Source organism: Triturus cristatus, chromosome 3_1 (genome assembly GCF_964204655.1).
Source record: "Triturus cristatus chromosome 3_1, aTriCri1.1, whole genome shotgun sequence".
NCBI lineage: Eukaryota > Metazoa > Chordata > Amphibia > Caudata > Salamandridae > Triturus > Triturus cristatus.
In genome coordinates, this window is record NC_140583.1 from 608,408,165 (window position 1) to 608,427,231 (window position 19,067).

The window sequence follows — 19,067 nt, forward strand, 5'->3', positions numbered from 1 at the left end:
CCTCTGGTGTCCAACGCGGTCCCTACTGTTGCACAGACTGGAGTGTTAATAGTAAATTTTACCTCTCTGGCGTCCAATACTTTACTTACTGTTGCACAGACCGGAGTGGGAACTGCACGTTTTTCCCCTTCGGCATCTAACACTACACTTTCCTTACTGTTGCACATACTCGAGTAGGAATTGCAAATGTTTCCCCTCCAACATCTAACGCTTTCCCTACTGTTGCACAGACTGGAATGGGAATAGCACATTTTACCCTCTGGTGTATAACACTTTCCCTATTGATGCACAGGCTTGAGTGGGAATGGTAACTTTTATCCCTCGGTGTCCAACGCGTTCTCTACTGTTGAACAGACAGCAGTGGTAATAGTAGGTCTATTTTTTACACAGTTTACTACATGTTTATTATTGTCTAAATTGATGTAATCGCATTATTTGTTTAGTTCTTAAAATGTTATATTATCTATCTATCTATATATATCTATATCTATATATATCTATATATATCTATATATATCTATATATATCTATATATATATATATCTATATCTATCTATCTATCTATCTATCTATCTATATATATATATATATATATATATATATATATATATATATATATATATATATATATATATATATATATTCTTTTGCCATTTCTACAGCAAAGTCTTTAATCGTAGCTCTAATTAGAGTGAAACACTGCCAGGGGTTGCTTTTACTCATTTCAGGTTGGCTTGTTTGGTATTTTACCAATTCAAACCTGTAATACTGTGCCTGGATTGGTAAATGGCTTTTGTCATTTTACAGCTCGACATGGCCAGCACTGTGCTAGTCCTATGCTTAAAGACTTTGCTGTAGAAATGGCAAAAGACTGTGTTCCTTTCTATCTTAGCGTGGATGACACTGTGCTAATCCTATACTTAAAGACTTTGATAGAAAAGCAGACATTTGAGGTGAGCAGATCTAGAGTGTCTCTGGTGTTGCGAGTGCTCTAACAGGAGCTGCTTGCACCTAAACTTGAGAAATACCCAGAATTCTCTGCTTCTTCTTTTGCAATATTTATGGGTCATTCTATGCCTGAAAGGGTATTGTTTTGACATATATCTAAATATATATTTATATATATATATATATTTTTAATATCAGTAAATTAAAAAAGACAACAAAAAATTAGTATGAATGAATGAATATATTTATTGCTGGTTACTTAAAACCATAACATAAAACTTTAGCATAGAACACAAAATATCAGCTCTTAAAAGAAGACAATAATTAAAAGTCCATGGGCATCAAGCAGACTTGCAGTTGACTGAGGCTCCAAGTGGTGGAGTCATCAGCAGTGTTCGAGTCTGTTGGATGAATTTGCCAAACGAGGCCATATGTTTTACTGTGGTCAATGTGTACAATTTATGAATCGCCTCCTTGGCTGTGCGGGTGCCCAGTTGTAATAAAATTGGCCGTAGATAGAAACTGCGGGCTGTACGCAAGGCAGGGCAGCAAAGTAAAAGGTGGGCCAGAGACTCGTGTTTGTAATCGCAGAGCCGGCAGCCCTTGCTCACCGATGTTCTCAGTTTAGTATTGTATATTTCTTGAAGTGGCAGAGGGTGTAATCTGGATTTTAAGATCCTGAGTAAGGCTGCTCTGCCCACGGCCTGTGTAAGGTGAAGTTTAGAGTTGAACCCTTTTTGTGGCAGGGTTTGGCTTTCGTGCAGGCCTTTTTTGTCCAATAGTTCCAGATCTAGGGCGCGAGAGTGAATACGAACTTGTTTTTTAAGTGTGCACTTGATGGCGGAGTACTTAATGATCTTGGGGTTCCAGTTCTCCAGGGCTAGTTTAAGCTGGTCTGCTCCGGCTGCGAGTGCAGTTGACCATGGATCCCCAGGTTCGCAGAAAATGTGTTTTAAAACCGCCTTCATAGATTTCTCTTGGGCCGCTGTTGTGAGAAAATAATATTTACACAGAAAGGCCATCTCTTCCAGCATTTGGTGGTTCAGGGAGAATTCTAAGCGCACTAATATGTTGCGGGTGCACGCAGGTAGATGAAACAGCCTTTTGTGGGCACTGCAATGTATTTTTTCCAGTTCTTTCGATAATTTTCCGGGGAATGCTAATTGGGCGTAAGTAAGGGCGGGCATTAGTTTTGCACGTAAAACTCTTCAAATGGCCGTCGTGGTTGGGCTGTGCAGGGTAGCTTGTAATTTGCAAAGAGCATAAGTAATGCATTTCCCTTTCGTTTGGATTTTGTGCAATTGAGCACACGAACGCCCTGATTCTGTGAGCCAGACGCCCAGGTAGTTATATTTTTGTGCACTTTCCAGTGTCAGCTGGCCGAGGCTCCATCTTGCTAATTTCTTTTTTGGGTGATGGCCGAAGATGACAACTTTGGATTTAGATTGGTTGGCCACCAGCTTGTGGGCCACGTTGTAAATTGCCAGAGCCGACAGAGCTTTTTGTAGACCTATTTTGGTATGGTCTAGAAGTACCAAGTCGTCAGCGTATTGAATAAGCTGTATATTTGTGTCCCCGATCCTTGGCGTAGCCAATGCTGCTCCTGTCAAGGCTTGGCCCATGTCAGCGGTATACAGATTGAACAAGAGCGGTGCGAGCACGCACCCTTGCTTTAGACCCCGATCTGTGTTTATTTTCTCTGTTGCTGCGGTGTTGGAGAGTTTGATTCTGACCCAAGTTTTATGGTATAATGATTGTATTGCTTTCAACAACCCGGGGTTGATGTTCCAAAGTACCAGCTTCTTCCATAGGATTGATCGGTCTACACCATCAAACGCAGCTGAATAATCAATAAAGTAGGCGAAGAGAGGGAGACTTTTGCGGTTAACTGCTTGGTGGACCAGATAAGAAAGGGCTATTATATTATCAATCGTCGATGCCCCTGATCTGAACCCGGTTTGAAAGAATGGTAAAAGACCTTCGGAACTTGCCCAGTGGGTTAACTCTACTAAGATGGAGCTGGCGTAGGCCTTGCCCTCGATGTCCAGAAGAGCAATCATGCGATAGTTGTTCGGGTTGGATTTTGGGCCTTTCTTATGAATCGGATTAATAAGCGACCCTCTCCAGGAGTCTGGCACATCCCCCAGGAGCCGGCATTCTGCATAGAGGAGCGTCAGAGTCTCGGACCAGAATTCTATATTTGCCCTGAAAAGGGATCCGGGCAGGCCGTTAGAACCCGGGGCTCCGTTGTGTCTGATTTTTTTTAGAATTCTGGTAACTAAGGCTGTCTCAAGGTCAACTTTAAATTTGGCAGAGGAGTCTAATTCGCCAGTCCCAGCGTGGTCGTGATTTGGGTGGGGACTATGTTGGTCGTCTTGATATAATGTCTCTACGTGGCTGACCCAGGAACCTGCATCAAGTGAGTTTTCTCTATGGTTATGACCTTGGGCGAGGGTGTTTAAATAGCTCCAGAACTCTTGGGTTTTACAAGGTCTTAACAGTTCAAAAATCCGCAGCCATTGGGCATCTGAGTAATCGCGCTTTGCCGCCCACACCGTTTTTGAGTGATTTTTTACGGCTGTTTTTAATCGCATTTTATCTTGATCAGAGCCGGTTTTTCTGTATGTTCTGCGTAGGGCATTTAATGATCAGGCGCTTTCTTTAATAGCCGTATTGGTTCCTAGTTTGTGGGGTACATGCGGTCGGGCACGACCTGCTGGGTTGTCGCGGAGCACAAGGGCTAGGTCCGGAGCTAATCTGTCCCATTCTTTTGTAACGCCCCCAGGGTTGGGACTTAATGGCCAACCTTCCCATGCTTGTTTCCAGACCTCGAACTTGGTGGCCGGCACAGGCCCCCATTTAATTCGTCTCGGAAGGTTGTGCAGTTCTTCACCAGTAGAAGTCCCGAGGCAGTTCATCCTAGGGCAGGATTCCGTTGTAAGGTTCAGGGTAATTGTTAGGGCAGCATGGTCGCTTTCTTTGCGTGGGTGAACTGTGTAATTTGACAGTAGAGGTTGAAGATTTTCACTTAAAATGATATAGTCAATCGTTGTTTGATTGTTGAAAGTGGGGGCTACGGCTGCCATTGGATGACTTTTTAAATAGACCACATGAGCAGTAGCCAAGTTATATGATTTAATTAAAGCGTTGAAAGCGTTTGCTGCCCCGGGGAGATGACTTTGGGTGGCCCCTATGTTGTGAGTATTAAAATCCCCAAGGATGATGGAGCCCAGTAGGGGGTAATGCAAAAGTAAGGCTTCTAACTGGCTTGTCAGCAGTGACCTGGAGTCCATGGCCCCCTGCCCATGGGGGTTATAATAAACACTGATTAAGAGGATGGGAAGGGGGCCTTTGGTCGAATGAAGCCCTTTCAGAATGCCCGCCAAGAACAAATGGGAAGTAAAAGGTGTTTCAGTAAATTCAATGCGTAGCGAGTGCTTGATGTAAATCGTTATCCCTCCTGAGGGTCTTCCGAATATGTTGGCTTTTATAGCTGGTTTACAGAATTCGGCGTACCCCCTTAAGGATATGGGTTTGACTGCCCAAGTTTCTTGGGTGCAGATTATGTCGGCCCCTTCAAGGAAATCCACTGCCGCTTGAATTTGAACTAATTTGGTTATCCCTGCGACATTCCAGGTCATGATGTTTAAACTGCTGGTAGTCGATGGTCATGTGGAGTGCTTTTTGGGAGGGCGTCTATTAGGTGCTGGGGTTTAAAGTGTGCGGCAACCAGGACCAATCTTTGCTGATGTTTCCCATTACGCAGCAGAGGCGTTTACCCTGACCCAAGTTGGTTGTGATTTTAATTGGGGTTTCATTGGCGGGGTTGGAGGTCGTCCCCCCTTTGGATCCAAGAAGGACGGAGACTACTTGCGGAGCTGGTTTCCGTGCAGCACTCATGCCCTCCAGCCGCCCAGTATTCCCCTCTGAAGAAAGCAAACGAGTCTCCGAGCCGCAGGTTTTCTATATCGATGGATATTTTTCTAACGGTTGAGTCTTTATTTTTATGCCCCAACTATCCAGTAGCGTATGATGATTTTTCATAATCTCTGCCGTAATTGGGCTAGTGAAAGTTAGCTCAGTGGTTTCGTTGGTCTCATTAGGGCCTCGAGATAGAAAAGATACGCTCTCAATATCTCTTGTTTTTATCTTTTCCAAGCCGGGGATGTTTGCGCAGAGTTTCAAAAGATTACTGCGATTGAGGGTGTCCCATTTGCCTTGTGAGACGTACTCTGGATATAGCAAAATTTTTCGTTCTTGTTGTTTTATATAAGGCTGGGTCTGGGTCCCAGTTACCAGTGTTGGGATGGTGGCTGGTGTAAAAGGGGTAGATGGGCAGGCTACCATGCCCTCAATAGATCGTCCCCAGTGGCGCGTAACTGTTGTTGTCCCAGCGGCGAGCCCTGGCGTTAACCTAGATGGAACTGAGCTTATATCCGTGGTGATAGCCTGATCGGTTTTAGTTGGCGACTCTTGTGGTTGTCTGTTCTTGCTTATGATTAGTTGATTTCTTGCGGAGGGTTCTTCTGCTCTGCTAAACAATCTCTAAAGGAACCCTGGATTGCTTCATTCGCCTGGACAGTATGTAGTACTGTCGAGATCTGTTGAGGACCCGGACCCGAAGGGACTGCCCAGCAGGGGGCAAAAGAGGCCGCTGGGCCCAGAATAGGGTCGGAGGTAATCATGCCAAGAGCGTCATGACATGCTGAGTTTGTTGCTATTATAGTAGTTGCAGTTTGCAACATAGCCCCCTGGTGCTCGTTGGGATGTTCATACGACTCTGAGGAGGCGGGCAGTAGCCATTGTCGGATTCAACCATTTGATGCGGACTTATATTTACTCTGTTTGTTGAGTTTTTTTAATCTTTTTTTATTTTTTCGAGAGAGATGTCGAGTAACTGGGCTTGCCAATTTTTCAGTAGTGTATTCATCGTTGTTTTTATCTCAAGGGAGATTTGGAAGACGGGTGGTCTCGTCGGGTTTGGCGCTGAGCTCCAAGACGAGTCTGTTGTCTACTTCGGCTGGATTAGCTAGGTCAGGTTTACCGAGGTGAGCATCTGTGATGTTAAATGGCCCGTCTGTTTTTTGGTGAGCAAATTCATTGTTCCGTGTTCTTCGGGCTTCATCTTTGAGGTCCACAATTAGCGTGCTCATTATGTCTGGGAGTTTTCCTAGCTTGAGCAATATGGGGCTGCAACCACAGCTCACTGGTTTGGTCGAATAAGAAGTGTTTGTCTGTGCTCTGTGTATTAAGGAATTCAGGTTGTCCAGTTTAGTGTCTATCCCGGAAATCAGGCCAGCTACTGCCTGTAGTATGGTGATTCAGAGACGTTTTAATGCATGGGCAAAGTGGGCTCTGGCCCAGGGCCCCAGCCTTTCAGGGGGCCCCCTGACAGAGTCAGCTCCGTTCTCCAGTGTTTTGCCCTAATGACCTTTGAATATTTCTTAAACAGATTGTTTTAAATACTGTTTTCCTTTCATTTATTTTTTTATGTACCTGATGTGTGAGTCTAGTACAGCCATTTTGCAGAGAAATGTTGTGTTTATGTTTCACGCAATATACATAAAAAAGTTTCTTTTAGATCAAAACAAGGCCTAACATATAAGAAATGGGAGGGCGTCACAGAGATTATTTGCAGTAATATTGGTGAGCTGCTGCTGTTACAATATTTAAAACACACATACCTATCCCTGAATATTAGATGTAAACACATTTAGGGCCTTATTTATGAGAAGTGATGCATCGCTGTGTGAAAACAGTCACTTCTTAGTGCGCCCTCCTTGCGACATGATGGATGCGTCATATTTACTGTATGACGCATCATGTCGCAAGGAGTTACAGATACGTCAGTATTTGTGACGTATCTGTCGGCGCAAAAGTGATGCATTGGTGGGGTGTGTCTGAAAATAGACGCATTTCCAGCAATGTGTCCTTTCACATGGGGCAAGCCCCACGTGAAAGGGAATGCATCAGTCTTACACCTGCCATGAGGCAGGTGTAAGATATTGACGCAATGGAGTCCTAGAAGTGGTGCACTGAGTTCTCATAGATTTCAATGCTCCATTTCTGAGGCTTTTTGAAGGGGAACACCTACCCTGCATACAATATACCTGGCGCTGGTATAATGTATCGGCCTAGATGCGTCACTTTGTAAATAGGGCTCAACATGGCACATTTTTTTATGCTGCCAGTGCGTCACAAAAAGTGACGCACCGGCGGCATAAAAGTAAAGCAAGGCCTCATAAATAAGGTACTTAGAATTTGGACGAGTGTTCCTTTGCACTGTCAGGGACCAAATGAAATAGTGTATTTAATAAAGCGTGCAGCTACTCAGACTACAGTATCCTGGCGAGTTACAGCGGGAGGAAAACGTGCATAAAAGACCCATCAGTTATTAAAAAGGCAGGTTTTTAAGTTCTTCCTGAAAGAGAGTAGGTCTGTGGTTAGTCTCAGAAACTCAGGGAGTCTATTCCACAATTTTGCACCTAGAAAGCCGAGGGATCTGCCTCCAGTGGGGGCACGGCATATTTTAGGCATAATGGCCAGGTTGGTATTGGAAGATCTTAGGGGTCTAGATGTTGTGTAGCGATTAACACGCTTATTTAGGTAGCCGGCTCCTAAGCCGTGGAAAGCTTTAAAGAAGATGGTCATCGCTTTGAAGTCGATCCGTTCTTTTATGGAGGGCCAGTTTAGAGACTTAAGAATAGGGGTCATACTAGATCTGTGTTTAGATCTCAGGATGGCTTTGGCTCCCGCATTTTGTACCACTTGTAGGTGCTGTATAAGGGATTTGGGAAGACCGAGGTAGAAGCTGTTGACATAGTCAAGCTTTGATGTCACCAGGGCTTGCACCACGATCGTTCTGCTCTCAAGCGGTAACAGCGGCAGGATTTTTTTTTAGCATCCGGAGTATGCCTAAGCAAGCTTTTGGATTTGAAAGTGCATAGAGAGTGTCTTGTCTATGACAATTCATACGTTTTTTACTTTCTCCTTTTCCGCGGGTGGGGGTGGCAGCTCTTTTGGCCACCAAGAGCTCAAGTCAGGCGTTTCTGGGTAACCAAAGAAAACAACTTCAGTTTTGTCAGGATTGCACTTCAGCTGATTGATCTTAAGCCAGTTAAAAACCTTTGTGAGGCAAGACCTAATCATTGCCCCGTCAAAGTCGGTTCCTTTTTCACATGTAAAAATCAGCTGAGTGTCATCAGCATAGGAAACTATTTTGGCGCCCTCTTCCTCTACCAGAAATGCAAGGGGGATAGATATATATTAAAAGGGTACTGATAATGGAGCCCTGAGGGACACCTACATTCATGGTCAGAACCGGGGATGAGAAAGAGGGGAGCCAGATGTCTTGAGATCTATTTGCCAAGAAGGATGATATCCACATTAAGGCGCCCCCCCTACCCCCCCACACCAGGCCGATGTTAGCAAGTCTTTCCAGGAGCCTCTCATGTGGGACCGTATCGATTAGCGCTGACAGATCGAGCAGTATCAGAACAACCTTGCCTCCCTGGTCCAGCTTACCCTTGAGAAATTCAGTCACTTCCAGCAGAGCGTACGCTGTACTGTAGTTAGCCCTAAAACCGTGTTTTGGAGGGCCTTGTTTACATGCTTCTCTGATACTTTGCAGAGGGCCGGAAGAAGGGAGATTGGCCTGTAGGTGGCAGGGTCTGTCGGTTTGGCGTCAGCCTTTTTTATCAGTGGAAGAATCTTGGCATTCTTCCATAATTTCGGCATGTTGCCTGAGGAGAGGGAAACATTAATGAGCTGGTTTACCATGGGGTTTATGGTGGGAACTAATAGGTTCAGGATATTCGCTGGATATGGGTCAGTAGGAGAGCCAGACTTAATGCTTTGGAGAAGGGTCAGTGACTCTTCAAGCTGAAACTCAGGGAAAGCTAGTAAAGATGGAGCATCCAAGAGGTGACATTTTCTAGAAGAACTAAGGTATAAGGTCAGTTCTTCCTCTGAGATGTCAGTGAAGGCTTGTTGGATCACAGAGATCTTTTTGTGGAAGAATTGAGCTATTTGATTATACCATTCTTCCGTGCATGGCCCTTTCTTTGTGCTGGCTTTTGGGCGGTAAAGGTAAAGGATTTAACTATGCTAAAGATTTCCTTACTCCTATTTTGGGCATTTTCTATCTTAGTTTGAAAGAAGTTTTTCTTGGCTGCCTTCACAAGAATGTAATGATCTTTTAAGGTGTCTTTATACACCTTCTTGTCCTTGGGTAGATAGGATTTACACCATTTCCGTTCCATTTTTCTACAATTTATTTTGCTAGATCTGAGGGAATCGTTTAACCATGTAGCTGGTGGGGCCAACCTCTTTGAGGAGCGGGAAACAACCGGTACCGCTGCACCAATGTTGGTTCAGAACCATGAATCTATTGAGAGGGTGTCCGAGTCGGGGCAGCCAGACAGTTCTGTTGAGGAACGACCAAGGGCATCTGCTAACATCGGGATGAATACAGATATGTCAAAGTTGTGAAAGATTCGGTTTAGGGTATGGCTCATGGGTGGCCCAAGAAATAGATGAAAACATGTTGCAGGCCTGCAGCGTCTCCAACAAGGAAATTGTTTGAGTGCCTTTTCCATTGTCCATATGTATATTGAAATCTCCCAGAATAACGCAGTTGTTGTATTTTAAGGCCAGGGAGGTGGTGGCTGTTTTAAGCGTAGTAATACATTTTCCAATTGCACCGGGAGGTCTGTAAATCAGAAAAACAGCTATGCTATAATGGGGGACTAAGGTACAGCGGAAGCCTAAGGACTCTGCACCCTCGATGCTTTCCATCGGGATGGGAGAGCAGTCTAGTTTTTTATTGTAAATTATGGCGACACTGCCCCCCCCTTACCACTCGGTCGGTCCCTCCTAAGGATTTTATAACCTGTAAGGATGGCCGAGGTGATAGTAGGGTTGGAGGCTTCAGACAGCCAGGTCTCAGTGAGAAGTAAAAGATCAGGCTGTTCGTCTAAAAGTAGGTGACACATGTGTGGCTCATGCTTTTGCATAGAGCGACAATTCAAAAGGGTGGCCTTTAAGTTCTCTGTTTTCTTATTGTTTTTACACTTATTGTTGCGTGGAAAGATCTTGGGGGCAAGTTTCCTGGGCTGGAGGAGGGACCAGTTGCACTTATTGCATCGAAAGTCTACCTCCAGACTCGGATCAGCCGCTGTACACTGACGTAATGGTAGCCGCCTAAGGCTAAGCAGTTTTTCCCTATTGTAATATAGTGGAAGAAACTCACCGGAGGAGAACTGGGTAGCATGGCCGGTGCCAGATGCCTCCGGGATGCTGACGGGCACAGACGGGCCTGCCTTTGGGGTGCCAGTGGCGTGCCCGCTGCACGTATCCGTTTGCATCAGGAATATATAGGCTAATGCCTATGATGCAAACTGGATCGCTAACGCAGCTGAGGAAGCAGAAACTGCATGGGTGGAAGTGAGGAGCCTGATAGTAACCCCAGCCCTCCGCACAATCGGTGTATCAGCCGTGGTGGACCTGGACTGGAGGAAAAGCGAGATGCGAATCGGAGCAGCTAAGGAGGTGTAGGCAAGCAGAATCAAGTAAAGTGCAAGTGCGCGTAGGTAGGAGAAATTGTTAAAAAGCATAGAGTAATTCAGCCACACATATACAATTTTAAAACTATTAAAAACCTAGTAGCAGGGCAGAAAACACTAAATCCTACCGCTGTCAGCTGCACGCGTCCGTTTACATCGGGAATATATAGGTTAATGCCTATGATGCAAACTGGATCGTTAACGCAGCTGAGGATGCGGAAACTGCGTGGGAAACAGGGGCTCAAATTGGATCATAAATTCAAAGCCGTCTGAACAGGGGCCCCCAAAATATGTTTGGCCCAGGGCCCCCAGAATCCTTAAGATGTCCCTGTGGTGATTTGAATGTCAAGTTTATCGGCGTGCATTATGGCTGCATTTGCCATAGAAATTGAAGCCTCATTAATTGATGTTAAATGATTAACGATTGTAGATGACTGCTCCTCTTTACATGTGTCTCTACTCCCAAGACAAGGGGGCTGAAAGTCATTAGCTTGGGCTGGGCTGCCGGACGCTGAAAAGGTAGTAAACTGGGGATGTATAAAAACAGAAGTTGAGCTAGTTGTTGCTCTCATAGCAGCGTTGGGCTAGTTGCCCCCAATGTAAAATATATCCATTTAATATTAGTTGTTTTTTTATAGATGTGCCTATATAAACATACACACACGTTTTTAGGTGTGTATGTTTACATAAGTATATATTTATTTTTAATATTAAATGTTATTTACATTTGTGTAATACACATGGTAAACTGTGCATTTATTGATAAACTATATTTTTGTCATATTTTTTATGATATTAGTGTAAACAATATTTTTTGATCTATATTTTTGTACTCACCTTTTTAAGTATAGGAAAAGGATATTTCTGTCACCGATATTTTTGACACAATACTTCTGTGTCACAATATATTTGTGTGGTCGATATTTTGTCACTGATCCTACATGGGAACGGGAGGAGGCCAGGATGTATTTAGACAGACATTTACCATAAGAAGAAATATGTACTTGTTATCAATCTGTCTATTCCAGTATTGCTTTTGAGAGGAACATGTGGTCCCGTAGTCTACCTCAATTGCAGACTGCAGGCCCTCGTGATGAGCGTTCTACTCCGACACCTTGCTAAATTGAAACTGTATCCTCGGGGGTAGATTATTATGTCTTCATGTGCCACAGTACACATTTGTACCTAAACTGGCAGTGCATGTGGTAACAGAAATTCAGAAGAAATGTTTAGTACATGTTACATGTTACTCATTACATTGCAAGCTGGACAGGCATGCAGACAGAATGCACTCGAGCATATGCATCTGGCCAAGACATGTTTGCTTCTGAGCCAGCCGGCTTTTATGTCAGGGGCGATGTCGTGTGGGTAGGTTAGGAAGCCAGCACATAAGTAGCTCATGGTCTACCATCTACCTGTTTTCCTTGGAACAGGAACAGAGGAGAGGCCTAGAATCCCAGGATGGAAGACGCTGGTATTAACTAGTACTGCATGTCAGATGGATGACTCTTTGGGATATGAAAGTGTGAAGCCTCCTTTTTTTAAAGTAGGAAGGACCTGGCCAGGATCCAGCTGTGGCCCATGCAGGTAAGAGCGGTGGGGCCGGGTGGGGGGGATTTAGACGGACGATGATGAGGGAAAATTAATTATTTATTTCATTTTCCCTCATCATCGTCCATCGAAATAACCCCCTCCCGGCCCCACTGCCCCACCGCTCTTACCTGCATGGGCTGCGGCTGCCAGGATCCACCACGGCCCTCCCAGAAAAACGTCCAATCCCTGAAACCATTAAGAGAAGAACGGGTGCAGCCTACAAGACAAGTCCAACAGGAAAGCAAGTCAGTCAATTGTGGGTTTGAGACAGAGAACCCTATAAAAAAGGCATCCTGGAAGTCAGAAGGTGATGTCAAAGCTTCCAGGAAGCTTGCTTATGGTTCTTTGGGCTTCTCGCTAGGCACAGGGGGTTTCAGGTTGTGTTGGACAGATTTTAAGCTGGGACGAAAGCGGGGAAGAGAGAGCGTGTGGGAAGGGTAGGAATACCAGAACTTCCTAGTGGTTTGGCAATGAGTTCTTGCTGTTCACTTCAGATACCCCGGGACGCATGTGGAAGACGATGGGTAATGGCTTAGAAATTGAAAATGGTTTAAAAGACTCAGTTAACCCAGATCTGGAAATAATACTGTCTGAGACTACAGGAAGAAGACTGAAGTTAAAGACCATAGTGCAATGTTCTTAAGTAAAATCTGTGGCTCAGCAATACATTTATTTAGGAGTTTTATATAGCGCTGGCCAGACCTGAAGGTATCGGAGCGCTTCACATCATGATCACTCGTAAGATACATAGACAATACTTAGACAAACTAGTATATACAATGGCTCCAGACGTATCATAGTAATATCGTCGTAGAGCTCACAATGTCACTTGCAGGGTATGTTATCACAGTAGTATGTCGTCAGAGAGAGCACAGTGACTCGTGACGGGATTGGCCCGGGGGGGGGGGGCAGGAGGGTATAGGGGATAGTGAGGTAGAGTTCTTAATGTCAAAGTGTCTTGTGAGCAGTTGTGGGCCTGCTTCGATGGTTAGGTTGTAGCTATCCATCTATCCATACGGGAGAGATCGGTTGATGAAGAGTTCTTTGAGCTGCGTTTTGAACTGTAGGTAGGAGCGGTTGGTCCTGATGTGGACTGGTATGGAGTTCCAAATTTTGGGAGCATTTCCTGTGAAGGATCGGGATGCGGTTTTTAGTTTGCGAGTTCTTGGAGGGATAAGGAGTAGGGTATTGGTACTCCATAGGCTTCTTGTCTGACCGGCCTTCTGGAGCTTGGCGGCCAGGTAGGCTGGTTTGCCTGTGTGCAGCGCTATGTGCATGAGGCAGGCGGTTCTGAAATTGGACCTCATTTCGATTGGAAGCCATTTGAGCTCTCTGAGCGCAGGGGAGATGTATTCATATTTCTTTACTCCGGTGACCATTCTGGCTGCTGTGTTCAGAGTTGATCAGAGGGGAGCTAGGTGAGATTTAGCTGATCACGTGAGGGTTGAAATCCCGTAGTCCAGTCTGGACAGCACCAGGGATTGAGTAGCTTGTTTGATGTCATTCTGAGGGATGAAGGTTTTATTTTGTTGAGTAGTTTCAGGTTGAGGAAGGCGTTCTTTGCGGTGTTCTTGATGTGTTTGTTCATGTCTAATTTGGGGTCCAGGGTGATTCCTAGCGATTTAGCAGAGTCTGCTAAGGTAAGGTTGTAGTTGAGCGCATCGATCGCTTTTAGCCTTTCTGAGATTTTTTTTTTCTCATCATTAGAGATTAGGAGGATTTCTGTCTTGTCTTGATTGAGGTTTAGGTGGTTGCGTGATAGCCAGCGTGGGACTTCTCTTAGAGTGCCGTTCAGTCTTTGAATGTCTTCAATGGAGGTGGTTTCCAGATAGATCTGGGTATCGTCTGCATAGAGGTGGAAGGGAATGTTGGATTTTTTTGGCATGGTGGTGAGGGGTTCCATGTATATGTTGAAAAGTTGCGGGGAAAGTACTGATCCTTGGGGGACGCCCCTGCTAACTGGGTGCGGGTCCGATGAGAAGTTTTTGATTTTTATACTTTGGGTGTGGTTCTGTAGAAAAGAGGTGAACCATTTTAGTACCATCTATTCAGCTCCAGCCCTTTCTTGAAGTGCCTTGATGAGTAGATTATGATCAACCGTATCGAAGGCTGCCGAAAGGTCCAGGAGTATGAGTAGGCAACATTGGCCAGTATCAAGAGAGTTGTGCATATCCTCTATTATGTTTAGGATCGCTGTCTGCATCCTTTTCTGAAGCCTGATTGGTGAGGGTCTAGGAAGTTGGTGTTTTCTAGATGTTGGGTGAGTTCGAGGAGAACACATCTTTCCAGGATTTTCGTTAGGAGAGGGAGGTTGGAGACGGGTCTCAAGTTATTTAGATCGTTTGAGTCTGCACCCGTTTTTTTCAGAAGAGGTGTGACTTGGCCGCTTTTGAGGCAGTCCGGCATGACTCCAGTACTCAAGGAGCTGTTTATGATCTTGGTCCAGCTCGGAGTTAGTGAGAGTTTGAGTTTTTTGGCCAGTTGGGCCAGGATGGGATCCAGGACGTGTGCTGAGGGTTGGGAGGTGGAAATCATTTTGATGACCTCTGGCCCTTGACCCGGTCTGATTATTACATAGCCATCGAGGGTGACACTTACAACAGGGCTACATGCAACTATGAACTGGTATTCTAAAATGATGACATATTTCAATTTTGGTTCCTGCATTGTGCGGGTACAGCAAGAAGCCTTTGGAATGAATCTGAGATGTTCTATATTTACAGAGCAAACATTTGTTAACAGAGCTCAAAGACTTTTACTGCATGACCAAGACCATGAAGGCAAAAGTCTAATTTTATTTCACATTGAATGTAGCCATTATTACCAAGGGGTAAACAAAATGCCCACACATAGAATTTCATTTCCTGGTAATTTGTGGCTGGTTTTCATGGGACTTTGGCTGAAAACCATCTGCTTTCAGGACAGACTGGTGCCGCTAAAAGGCAGGGAGACTTAATTAGCAAGATAACCATGCATTTTAAAATACATGAATTTTTTTTTCGCCAGACATAATGCTACAGGGAGTTGCAGTGTTGATTTTCGCCATGTCTCTTGGAACTTTCATAACAGGCTGAGTCTTGTCCAGATTTACAATTACCTTGTCTGCCCCACATTCTGTTCCATCTAGTGGGGGGTCCAGCTTGGTTTTGCATGACGCATCTCCTTCCACGAGGCACCAGAGCCCAGCACACATCAAATGCTGAAAGCACAAAAGAAGGCAAGTTTTTAAGGCAACCTACAGTATAATGCACTCAAAGTAACAGATACTACAAAAAGCACTATGCAAGACTTAAAGGAACCAAACAACTGAAATTTCAATGAAAAAGGCGATGATGTGAAACACTAAACAAAGAGAGGAGTTTTCAGTTTCCCACTTCTGAAATTGTGTTCTGTTGCCACGTTCTTTATCTTGGTGGATCACAAACAAGGCAGCAATGGTGACGAGAACTGGAATTCTCTACTGCGGCTACTGAACACGGCAATATTGAAAAGAAAGACAGTTTCAAAGAAAATAGGACATTTAAAGTCTTGCATTAGCCCCTTACTCTGGGATAGCACTCAGAGGGCCTAATTTCGAGGCGGATTGGACGCCCTGGGGTATAGAAGACACCGTAGACACGTCTCATTTTCATGATTTTACAGCACGATTTCACTTCCTCGTTCTTTACAAATTTCCGTCTATTTTTGAGACAGCAGCGATCATTCACTGCATGAGATTTCTCTGTCTGGCATATGGGTATCATAGAGTTTCTGCTACAGTGCAGTCTGTGGTATGACTCAAATAAACCACCTTAATCCATCAAAATTCACATTTATAAGGTATTAACTTCATTTCTGAAGAAGCGTGTGTTTGGGCGAGGGTGGCTTCAGGGCAGAAAGCTTCCCTAGTTTTTGGCCCAATAGTACACATCTCATTACTACTGGGGTGATGTGTTCGCCAGTAATGTTGACGATGGTAAATACAAAAGTCTGGATAATCCAGAATAGACAAAAAAGGACCTCGCCTTTAGCAGTTATTTCACACCAGGATCAATGCAAATAAAAACTTCTAGTGCTATTAGTAATCATTTGTTTATATAATCTTTCTACTACAGATCTTGCAATTTCCTAGATCATTAAATGCCAGATGCTACTGTAATCCCTCTTAATGTTACTTCTTATTAAAGACTTCTGCAGGAGTACTGGCTGAGTCGGCTCTGTTGGGAGCTTTAAACACACACACCTACACACACAGACAGACACGCACAGATGCACACAAATACGCACAAACACACAAAGCCTCCCTCTTTAATAAGAGAGCTGACTTGCCTACTGCAGTAAAGATGGATAGCGCTGCACCTCTTTTGCTTTTCATGTAGTCTTTGAAGCACTTGATAATTGATTAACACGTGATCTAAAGCTTCTTGGTGTCCTTCAGTTCTTCTTTGAAGCTGTGTTAAAAGATGGCAGTCTGCGCCTCATCTTTTCCATATGTTTTCATCTGATTTTTAACATGCTAACTCCTGGACATGCAATGAGCTGGTTTAGGTCTCTGTCAGGGTGGTCCACGCTGCCCATCACAAATGATAGATTATGCGGCATGAGCTCCAGATGGGGAAAGTGGATATGGGAATAGTTATCAGCACACTAAGTGAAGAGACGGCAGAAATGGCTCTCGAAAAACATGTCCCTACGGTAGGGCATGTTTAAGCCTGTGATGGAAATCCTGTGATGGAAATGCATCTAAGCGGGTCAAAGTGCCATTGACTTCTCTACTCAGACAGACATTTGTGGCAAAGTCCTATAGAGTCCAAATAGTAGAGAGACTGAGATTCATGCAGCTCAATTTGTAAACTGGGTGCTGTCCATAAGTTGCAGGGCCTGTGGAAGAAGCATATCTGCGTTTTCACGTATGGTACCAAATTCAAAACATGTTTCAGCCAACGCTGGAAAGAGTTGCAGAAAGCACCCCTGTGTTCCAGTGCCACACCACTACAAAGCCTGTGGTGAACATGCTGCAGTGATAGCTCCCAGAGAGGACTTCTCTGTCCCTCAGCAAGCATCACATGTCTCCAAAACAAACTCATTTCAAGGACTCCTTTAAGGCAGCCACATCCTTTTGAACTTAAAGTATCCCAGCTAAACTCGCCTGAGCCCCAGATGCATCCACTCAATTGCTTTTTAAGTAACAGGCTTTTGCAATTTTATTATAACCATATATGAACAATAATCTTCCAAATATACTTTTTTAGAAATGTTACCAAATTGTCGCATGCACTTACATGTTTTTTTGTTTCTGTTTAGAGCATGCTCTTTTGTTCCGGTGATGTATCAAGTTAGATAATCATTCTATTCCCTTTTTGGTGGTAGTGTTACAGAGTTTTAAAGAAAAGAGAAAACAAGTTCCATTGAGGTCAGTTTTCTTAAACTTGCCAGAACATGGGCAGTTTTCTCGCAGAGATCCAAGTGGAAACAATGCACGCAGAAGCAATGTAGCCAACCTTCTTCCAAAGAAGGAAAACACAATTCATGTTTGGACACAAAGCTAGCCATCTCAGCTGACTGGCTCTTACAATACACATTTGGGGAAAAGTAGGACCCACGAATGCGAGACAGACTGTTAAACATATAAACAGTGGCAGCTGCTACAAATTAGAAGTGGTGAGGCAACGCAGGAGGGAGGAAATAACAAAAACAAGCATTGGCATAGCCAGTAGGTCTCGCCTTTGGGACCTTATAAGTGTTTAGCCATGCAACAGTTGCATAACTAAACACTTATAAGGTCCTAAAAGTGAGACCTATTGGCTATGCCAATGCTTGTTTTAACTGCTGCAGTCTATTGAAGCCTCACGGAGAACATCAAAGCGGCCGTGCAGCCGCGAAAGTTATTGCGATCAAACATCAAAGCGGCCGCGAAAGGGAAAGTAATCGCGGTAAAGCGCGGCGCGCGCGCCCGCGCACATGCACTGTAGCTCTAGGCTGGCCTGGTAGCACTTTTTGGAGCCCTCACAAAATGTCTCGCCAGACCAGCGCATGCGCTGGGTCAGGCAAGACCTAAAAAGAGCACTTACCTGCTGCTGCAGCCGCCGTATCGGTGCTACGGTCCGACTCGCGATTTCATGGACAGACTCCCAGACTCCAATCCAGACGCTGCTCTCATGCTGGTAATACTATTTACCCACATGAGAGCAGTGCCGTGATTGGTCTGAGTGGGCTGATCTGACGCTCGCTCAGGCACATGGAGGTTGTGCCATTTCTCCACCCAGCTGTGCAACACAGCTGGGATGGAGTAATGTAAGTGCACATGTCGGTTTGGCCGTCCTAAGACGGCTGGCCACATTGACATGCGCACTTACAGTGTCCTCACCACTCCTCTCCCCTGCTGATGCAGTGACACTCCCCCCACAAGGCTCGGCAAGCTCTGGCTCCCTAAGAAAAACAAGCATTGGCAGAGCCAATAGGTCACGCCTTTGGGACCTTATAAGTGTTTAGCCATGCAACAGATGATGTTGTTGCACCAAGGATATTGTGCTGCATAACTAAATACTTATAAGGTCCCAAAAGCGAGACCTATTGGCTATGCCAATGCTTGTTAATCCGGCGTCTGGGCGTCAATGGTTCAATGTGACATCAGGTTGCCCTGACTAACCAGTGTAATACGTTGGTGCCTATTAAGAGATGGGGTTCTCTGTGTAAGCCAGTAATAAATAGTTGAATGGATTCTGTGAGGCAGTGAAGGTGTTTCTCTCACATCAATGCTGCTATATTGTGGTAAAAAAAACCTGAACATTATCCTTTTAACTTTAGTAATACATTTGTGAGGTGTTAATTACAACAACTGTGCGCGCACACAAATGTCTCCACTCCTCCCACCCCTCCCCCGTGCTTCCATCAAGATTCCTCACCCGGAGTGTTCCTTCTCTAATTAACAGAAATTGTAGTGCAAGGATTAGGTGGAGGCGTGGGTGTCCACTGAACAGCCCA

At 44.7% G+C, this 19,067-nt stretch overlaps 1 protein-coding gene across 2 annotated transcripts in view; it reads right to left on the reverse strand.

Moving 5' to 3' along the window:
• Positions 1-19,067, reverse strand: part of ADAMTS17 (ADAM metallopeptidase with thrombospondin type 1 motif 17) — a 957,220-nt gene that overhangs the window by 356,993 nt on the left and 581,160 nt on the right. For both annotated transcript variants that reach the window (XM_085644533.1, XM_085644532.1), the window contains exon 11: positions 15,202-15,303. In XM_085644533.1, coding sequence (XP_085500659.1) covers positions 15,202-15,303 — 102 coding nt within the window. The remainder of the gene's footprint in view (positions 1-15,201; positions 15,304-19,067) is intronic.